This window comes from Fulmarus glacialis, unplaced genomic scaffold (assembly GCF_000690835.1).
Source record: "Fulmarus glacialis isolate BGI_N327 unplaced genomic scaffold, ASM69083v1 scaffold22083, whole genome shotgun sequence".
NCBI lineage: Eukaryota > Metazoa > Chordata > Aves > Procellariiformes > Procellariidae > Fulmarus > Fulmarus glacialis.
The window spans coordinates 1-8,620 of record NW_009201288.1 but is presented as its reverse complement, the minus strand read 5'-3'; the positions used below and the strand labels follow the sequence as shown (position 1 = coordinate 8,620).

The 8,620-nt window shown below is 43.4% G+C and overlaps 1 protein-coding gene across 1 annotated transcript in view; it reads left to right on the top strand.

Annotated features, from left to right (window-relative positions):
* The window catches only part of LOC104073952 (ATP-binding cassette sub-family G member 2-like), a 16,663-nt gene extending 9,048 nt beyond the window's left edge, over positions 1 to 7,615 (top strand). The window contains exons 8-15 of the mRNA XM_009573898.1: positions 85 to 350; positions 907 to 989; positions 1,373 to 1,462; positions 2,802 to 2,926; positions 3,292 to 3,446; positions 4,881 to 4,970; positions 6,198 to 6,310; positions 7,224 to 7,615. Of these exons, the coding sequence (XP_009572193.1) occupies positions 85 to 350; positions 907 to 989; positions 1,373 to 1,462; positions 2,802 to 2,926; positions 3,292 to 3,446; positions 4,881 to 4,970; positions 6,198 to 6,310; positions 7,224 to 7,371 (1,070 nt within the window). The 3' untranslated portion in view covers positions 7,372 to 7,615. The remainder of the gene's footprint in view (positions 1 to 84; positions 351 to 906; positions 990 to 1,372; positions 1,463 to 2,801; positions 2,927 to 3,291; positions 3,447 to 4,880; positions 4,971 to 6,197; positions 6,311 to 7,223) is intronic.
* The last annotated feature ends 1,005 nt before the right edge of the window (positions 7,616 to 8,620 follow it).

The following is an 8,620-nucleotide window of genomic DNA, read 5'->3' as shown; positions in this document are numbered from 1 at the left end:
TTCAGCCTCCAAAGTGGCTGAGCATGGGCCGTGTCTGAAGGTAGAGGTTCATGGGGAATCACAAGCCATATCTTTCTTATTCAGAGGTGAGCAGTGAAAATGGAGTGGCAGAAGATAACGTGGACAGCAGTGTGGTAGATGTGCTGCACCAGAAGTATCTCAACTCCAGCCTGTATCAGAGCACAAAGGAAGCACTGGGGAAAGTGGAGCTTGGACGGGGAAGCAAGCAGAGAGTATCCAAGCAAGGGCATGAGATTACCTATGCAAATGGATTCCTCACCCAGCTGTACTGGGTGTCCAAGCGTTCCCTGAAAAACCTCATGAGGAACCCACAGGCCTCCGTTGCACAAGTAAGTAACGATTGCTAAAAGTATCAGAATCCCTCTGCTCTCAGTCCTGCAATCTGCAGTTTGTAAGGCAGACTTTTGTTTTCAAAGGCAGCTAGGGAAACAGGAAAGTCCTGTGCCACTGCCATTTAAGTGGAGTGAGATGCCCAGCTACCTTTGTTGCCTTTGAAAAAAATCTCCATTTTAGTTTAGCACAAGGACTACTGCACTGACGATTGGGGAGTGGGGGGGAATGCTCCATTCTCTGGTTCACTGGGGAGCTTCTAGGGTGATGTTAATTTTGTGCCTCACTTGAAATTTTAAGTTGGGTTATTCTTTGAGTGTGCTTCTACTAACCTTTCCCAGCCAAAGATCAGAGGAAGGAGAAAAATGAAGAGGATAAACTTGGAAAATCTGCCATAAGGCTGTTAATTGTGTGTGTCATAGGTATACATTGACTCACAACAGCAAAGTTTTAGGCAGGTGTGAATCTTAAACCCTGCGTATGCCTTAATAATAAGTTTGTCCCTATTTACTTATCTGAAGGACTCCCTTGTCCCTTTCTTCTTTCCACTTCTAGATTGCAGTGACCGTAATTCTAGCCTTGGTTGTGGGTGCTATCTTTTTTGGTGTAAAATTGGATCGAAGTGGCATTCAGAATCGGTAAGTTGGAAGGCCACAGCTTTGCTCATTTTTCTATCTGTAAGCAGACAGGTTTCAGCCACAGGGAAGTCCTTGGGATCCAGTTGGACCACAAAGGAGGGTTGGGTTCACAAGCCTCAATGCACTGCGGCATGGTATTGCAGGAGGTCCTAAAGGGACTGCAGTTCCCTCAGGCTCGCACATATGTACAAAGGAGATGTGAAAGGGAAGATAAAGGAATAAGCCTGGTTTTACAGCTAAGATCTGCAGTAGCACAATTAAATATCTCCGTTCTGTGGACAGAGTCAAAAAAGCACTGACTTGATGGTATGTTGATGTCTGAGGCTGCCAGTGTTGATCTAGGCTGTTTCCTCACTTTTTGACTGTTCTGTTTTGCCTTCTAGGGTTGGATCCTTGTTTTTTGTCACCACAAACCAGTGTTTTTCCAGTGTCTCTGCAATTGAGCTGTTTATCAGAGACAAGAAACTATTTGTGTAAGTAGTGAGGCGCTTAAACTGTCTCATACCCTGGAGTGAGGTGGGGGGAGTATCTTACAGGCTAAACAAAATTATTTCCACCAAAGACTTGATTGCTCCCTTGCAACATCAGATTGTAATAGTAGTGCAAAATTGGTCTGTGGAGCAGGAAGCTGAAATGCTAAGAGGTAGGGGAAGGAGGGGAGAAATAAAATGCTTTTACTTGCTTGCTGTGTCACAGCTTGAGAAGTGCTTTTCCTACCCACTTTTGGCAATAGCTGTTTTTGAAGTCTGTATGTGAATCCTGCAGACTGTGAACCCTGACTGCCCTCTTGCTGACAGGGTTGAAATGCTGTCTTGTGTTGATCCTAAAGTGGTAAGACTGTGCAAAGATGAAGAGAGAGTTCTTGGAAAAGCTTCACAAGGGATGCTCAGATGAAGAGGGCTGCTGGCTGGCTTACAAGAGCTCCCTAATAATCAAGCGCATCTCTCTGTCTGTGTGTATATATATATATGTATATGTGTTTGTATGGGTGTAGATGTATGTAAATGCATGTATATATTATATACACACATGTATATATACATATATGTGGAAAATACAGTTTGGAATAGCCTCCAACTCATGGGATGAAAGGGCAAGAGACAGATCCTATGCAGTAAAGAAGAAATTGGAGATTTGTGCCTGGAATGCACATGTCCACCCACAGGTTGCTCAGAGCAGCTTAATATTGCTCCTAACAGCTGCTCAGGAATGAATCTCTCCCACACTTGGCATTTCTTGCCAGTCTGCCCTGCTTACCAGCTTAGCTTACCAGCTCTGTCAGTGGGGATTTTGGCACCTCACCAACTAAAGCATCTTTTCATGAGCTCCATTAAGCAGCAAAACAATCATAATGACATTTAATTGCCCTGTGAGCTGGAGGTAAGTTGATGTCTTAAAGGTGTTCCCCCCTTGTTGGGTATCATTCCTTCTCCCCTGGAAGCAGCTGTATGAGTTAGCTGTGGATGAAGTGTTGCTCCAGTTAATAGCAGTCTAATACTTTCCCATGCTCTTGTGTTAAGGATCATTCTCTTTGAAAAGAGATTTAGGAGCTTTTTTCCAATAAGTTACTTAGCAGTCACACATCCTTTCATTCACTTTCCTCGGAGGGCTCTCAGTATGATGGCAGGGCCTGTGAGATAGATCAGCCCTTACTTTACAGGGTGGGAAGTGATAGCACAGAGAAAATAAGCAACAAGGAGTCAGTGGTAGAGAGAACAGAAACTGAATCAGGATAAACCAGGCACGCATGCTGAGCCTGCTTCCTAGATAACCTCTACACCTGTACAACTGCCCTCCTTCCTGTCCTCGCAGCCATCAGTACACCAGTGGATATTACCGTGTGTCTGCCTACTTCCTGGCCTTGATGATAGGAGATCTGCTGCCCATGAGAACTGCTCCAGCCATCATATTCTCATGCATCAGTTACTGGATGATTGGTAAAGAATTGATGCTTTCGTTGAACCTGTCATCTTCCAACACATTTGATTTCTGACTTAGCCAGTTTAATTCCTATATCTTTAACGTGAAACTAGTTGAACCTTCAACTGATTTAAGTGCTTGGCATCATAACTTCGTAGGACTCTGGGGCAGGGGCAGAGACACCAGAAATCTAAGACAGGGACCTGCTTGACCACATCTTTCAGTAATGCTTCTTGGGCCTTTGGAGCATGCATAGTTCCTGCCAACTCCAAATTCGGTCTTTCTTCCTGCTTCCCCTGTCTTGTGTAGGAGTCCAAGGGTACTGCTCTGGGATTCATAATGTGGTTGTTTACTGGTCTCTTTCGTTTCTGTTTTTTGACAGGATACCAATCTGTTGCAGGCCGGTTCTTCTTCTTCATGCTGACCCTGGTACTGGTGTCCTACACTGCCACAGCCATGTCTCTGGCCATCAGTGCTGGGATGGATGTGGTGGCTGTGGCCAATCTTCTCATCACGATTTGTTTTGTCCTGATGCTTGTAAGTATATAAGGGTGTGTGTGCTCTTTTGGTGGAGGTGAAGAAGCAGCTGAGACAGGCTGAGAGGACTGGGTTGAGCCAGCGCTAAGCAGGCTGAGAATACACAGTCACATGCCTGTGATTTTATTGTCACTATAGTCAAAGATGTACTTCTGCCAACTTGTAATCTAAAGATCAAATCATTGCTCAGGTGCAATTCAGTAGGTGTGATGTCACCAGAACTTTGCAAAGTGTGCCCCAAAAAAGTGTTGTTTTTTCTTTTTTTAAATTGTCCTTACCCAAATTGATTTAAAAGGAAATCTTGCATTTCCAGTATTAGAAATCTAAGTGATCAACTAGATCATTTAAAAGGAAAAAGTCTTGAAAGAAACTTTAGATCGATTATTTTATTGCATTCGTTTTTGTTGCCCAGTGGGATTAGCAGGAGTATACCCTCTCTTTATTTTAATTCAGTATTGCCCTTGGGTTTCAGAAATTACTTCAATACTCTTCTTCAAGGACTTCTAAGGAAGAGAGCAAGTGAGAGAGAAAGGAATTTTAGCGACTCATAGATGAGGGATGTGAATTCTTTTTCAAAGAGATAATGTTAGTGATGAAACCTCTTGACCGTGAGGCCTATCAAGTTACCGTAGAGTGGAAAGTACCTTCTGTCAGGTGATTCCTGGAAGCTGTCTGCGTACATACTCTGAGCCAACAGCGCATCCCTTATTCTTCGATTTGCAACTGAACCTGCTTTTGCAATAAGCTAAGTGATAGTGTATCGCTTCAAATGCTTGCTGTGGGTAAGAAGTGTGCATGTGTAGTGAAGGGCAGCTGATGTATATTGAGTTAAGTCACAGTATATAAGGAATGGCACATGCACATCCTGAAAGACAGCAGGGTAAGCACAAAAACTCTTGTGATGAAGCACAGCCTGAAGCGTCATTTTTTGCTATGAAGTCCAATTGTGCTAAGAAATAAAAGAGCAAACCTTGTTCCAGGCAGGAGAGAGCACAGATAAAAGATGTGGGTCAGAGGAGAAAGCTGAAACGTAACAGCCCTTAAGCCTCCCCAAGGTTTCCTTCTTGTTTCTTCCCTGCCTCAATCCCAGTCATCCATCCTTCTTTAGCCTCTGGCTTGCTCTACCATAGGACACAGTCCTCCAGAGTACGAAGTTGTTAGCATGCATGCTTCTTAGCTCACATGTGGATGTAGAAAACCTTTCTGACCCCTTTGCAAGCAGTTCAGCTGGAGTACTTGGGTGTGCTGTTGGGCCAGCTGGCTGGGACTGCTGCAAGGTTTGAACCTTATGCCTGTAGGCAGAGGCATAACAGCAGTAGCAGGTTCATCTATGCCAGTGCACCTCTGCTGGGCAACTGCAATATCTGTGCAGGAATGGCATTGTTTGCAGTAAACAGAGGTTGTGACTCATTAGTCTTTTTTGTTCTATTTCAGATCTTTTCAGGCCTCTTAGTAAACCTCCCTTCTGTAATGGGCTGGCTGAACTGGCTCAAGTACCTGAGCATCCCCCGATATGGCCTCACTGTGAGTAGAAAGTAGCATCGGTCTCCTGTGAGTAATGTAGCTACACTGCTGCTTCCCGGAGAGGTTTTGAGTATAAATGAAGGTCTCTTAAAAGTCAGATTTGGTTTCTTTCTTTGCATGAACATGGTAAAAGAAGAACAAACTAGCCAACCCCAAAAACAAAGCAAAAGTTCATCTCTCTGTGAGAGGTGGAAGTCTCAGAGACCAAAAAAATCCTTTGTGCCACAAAATTAGTGCTGCTTGGACAGCAGCAGAGTGAACTGTCCAGTGAGGCACTAATTCCTAGCCTGAATAGTTGATCCCTATGGTTTAGAATAAAGTAAAATATTTTATGGCCTCTCCAGAGACTGCTGTTTGGGTGGCCAGTCAGAGGTTAATGACTGTCTAACTGGTTAAAGGATTTAACCTGAGTGTCTCAGTCTTCAGTGTGGCTTCCTCTGAAGTGAAATAGGACTTACTGCTATTTCTGAATAATAAGGAGCTGGGGTACCAGAAAGCTAAGAGTGCAGCTGCTTGAAACACAGTAACAGTAAGGCAACACAGTAGACAGCAGGTCACTCACTGGTCACAGGTGGGAGCTGTGCTTCCATCTCCTGTCTTCATCCTGGCCAAGCCTATTTGGGAGCAATAGTTTCCTACTTTTGAGTTAAAATGAGTGAAATGAATGCTGGAGCTGCTGCAGGGTGGTGTGGGCACAGCCATATTGACAGGCAGTGGAAGAGAAGGGTAGGATCAGGGAGGGGGGCAGATGTGTGAGACCTCCTCTGTCTGGGTATCACTGAACGTGGAAGTGTCCCCTGAGACTGCAGTTAGCGCAAGATGCCAGTGCAAGGGAACCCTTCCCCTCTTGCCTTGGCTGACTATGCCATCTGCTTCAGTGTGCTGGTGCTGGGGTGTCTGCATGCAGCCACATGGTTTTCTGGGTCAGTAGATTGACCCAGATAAAAGTGGATGAACAGGGACTTGCAGCTGGCAAGACAGAAACCCATGGCTTAATCACTGAAATGTAACTTTGAAGCCAAAGACTCAGACACCGAACCATCCTGCATGTAGAACTTGGAGCAGTTCCTCAGAAAGGCAGTGATTAAGAGCTTCAAAATAAAAAGGCACCATAAACATAAGATTCCAAGAATGGTGATCTTCTAATAATCATGTTCCTTTGAGGTGTTTCAGTTTTAGCACTCCAAATCACTAACTCTTTAAAAATCTGATTTTTTTTTTCCCTAGGCTCTTCAAGTGAATGAGTTCAGAGATCTCTACTTCTGTGGTGAGAAGAATCCAAATGTTACAGTATCGGTGGGAGATGCAGACAGTTGTCCGCCCGATATATCAGGAGAAATGTAAGTCTAACTCATGGTGGTTCTTGGGCCTGAATTGTAATGGCTTGCTTAAAGAGAAGTCTGACTGTTTCAAATTTTTATATTATTCACAGAATAACCACTCACAGGCCAGTCTCAATAATATGTCCCAAAATAATGTATTTTAGGAGTATATAGTAAAACTTCACAATTACCCAAGAGTGAAGTAGGGATGAAACTTTATTTCTAAAAATAGGCAGATGAGCTAAATTAAATTTTGTTTTTGATAACCTAACCCTGGCTTATCAGTTCTCTTAAACAAACCCACGGTCAATTAGCAATGGAAATGCAATGTGTGGACAGCTACAAAGTTGTTGGGAAGCAGTAGACCTGTGATCAGAAACATGCCTGCCCCTCAGAACTTGTTTGTAAATACTAACCTCCCTGCAGATGCAGCAGAGAGCCAAGGTATGTATCTCCCAGTGCTACTGCCCCATTTGAAATACTCCTGACTATTGACAGGTTAAGTTGTAGCAATGCAAGTATTTCATGACATGTGCTAAAGGGCTGGCAAACTGAGGTTATTGCAGGGAACAGTGCTAGAGCACTGTTTCCACAGCTTTTGGACCCCAAACCCCTGCTATGGACCTCCAACGATTGCTGTGTGAAACTAATGTTTTTGTACTTATCACGGTTTAATGTGTTTCTGAGGTTTACTCCTAAATTGCCAGCTATTTATAAACAACAGTTAGGATACTACTGAAAAGTTATGAGAACCAGGATCTAGATTTGTCCCTTAAGCTTTTTTTAGTGATAGGTTATGAAGTTACTCTATTTCTGTCACGTGTTTGGCAGAGTTGAGGGTAGAAGAATCTTTGTGGAACAGGAATAAAAGTAACTACCTGAAGGCTTGCACCACATAGTAATACCAACTTCTGCCCCATGCTTTCTACAGGTGTTCTGGTGAAGCATACCTGTGCAGCCAAGGAATCGCCCCTACCAACTGGGCAATGTGGGAAAACATAGTGGCTCTCTTCTGCATGACTGTTATCTTCCTTATCATTGCCTATGCAAAACTCCGGTTTATGAGAAAGTTCACATAGACTCCTGCGTTGCCTTCCTCTACTGCTTCTCCGGTCTTAAAACTGCAAAGCTTGTTAGAGCCTACTGGAGATTGCCAAAAGATTTCAGCTGACTTTACTGGACTTCAGATGGGGACCCTGTCCCCTTGTTTCTGGAACATGATATCCACATGATTGTATGATTTTGGTTTTTAAGAAGAAATGCATTAATGTATATTGCATAAGTGATTTTTTGTAAGAGAATATAATCTCGTGTAATTCCTTAGGTACATATCAAACTATATACTGTAAAGCATTATTCTTCTGTGGCCAACTTATATAGGAAATGTTCAAAGGGAAACATTTTCCGTTGAACATGTGAGCTTCTCCATCACAAATGGTATAAGATGATGATGGCATTTATGCATTGATATGTTGTCCCTTGTTAGTGCCCGTCCCATCTGAGGAGAGCCAGAGACCATTCACAGCGTGTTGAAGATGCATTTGAGTTTGAAGTCCATCCAGGAAATGAGTGCTACTTGCCAAGCAACAGTTACACTTCTAGTAGCTTCTCAATGGAAGCTACTTGCAGAAACAATTTTTGCTTGATTAAAAACTAAACAGCAATGGTGTAAGACATCTCACCTAAGAAGAGTGAGAAATACATAGTTGTACTGTAAAAAACCCAAACAAACAACCCCCCCCCAAAAAGCCCACCAACAGCAAAAAATATTTCATACTTAAGAGGAGGGGAGGAAATTCCTTTTTTTTCTTTTTTTAATAAACATTTGTATACTTAGCAATGGCAGATCTTTTTAACAGTTAATGCTTAGCTGCACCATCTATATATAGTGCTACTTACACTATGGACTGAAAATACCTTGTTAGATACTGCTGTGGCAACTGCAGCAACGCTTACTGCAGTCACCACAGGACAGACTGTAGCGTGCCAGCAGTTATCTCCTCACCACATCATTAGCAAAAGCAGAGCTGCTTTTAAGCTGCATTAAGACCCTCAGATGCAAGTGGACCAGCTAAGCCAAAGGCAAGCATCCTCAAACACAAGGCTAGAGAGTTTGCTTGCGAGGGCTGGGCTAGCAGCAGCCTTTGAAACTGGCCTGCAGCGTGAAAGTGCTGCCGGTGCTCTTGCAATAAATGGTTCAGTCGCGGTGTCAGAAAGAGGGAAATAATCAAACTGACAGCACAGCCACGTCAGGCACAAACCATGCTCTTTCTGTGCTGCTTCACTGCCTTTTACAGCTGGTAAAAAGTAAACTCGTGTCACGTTGTA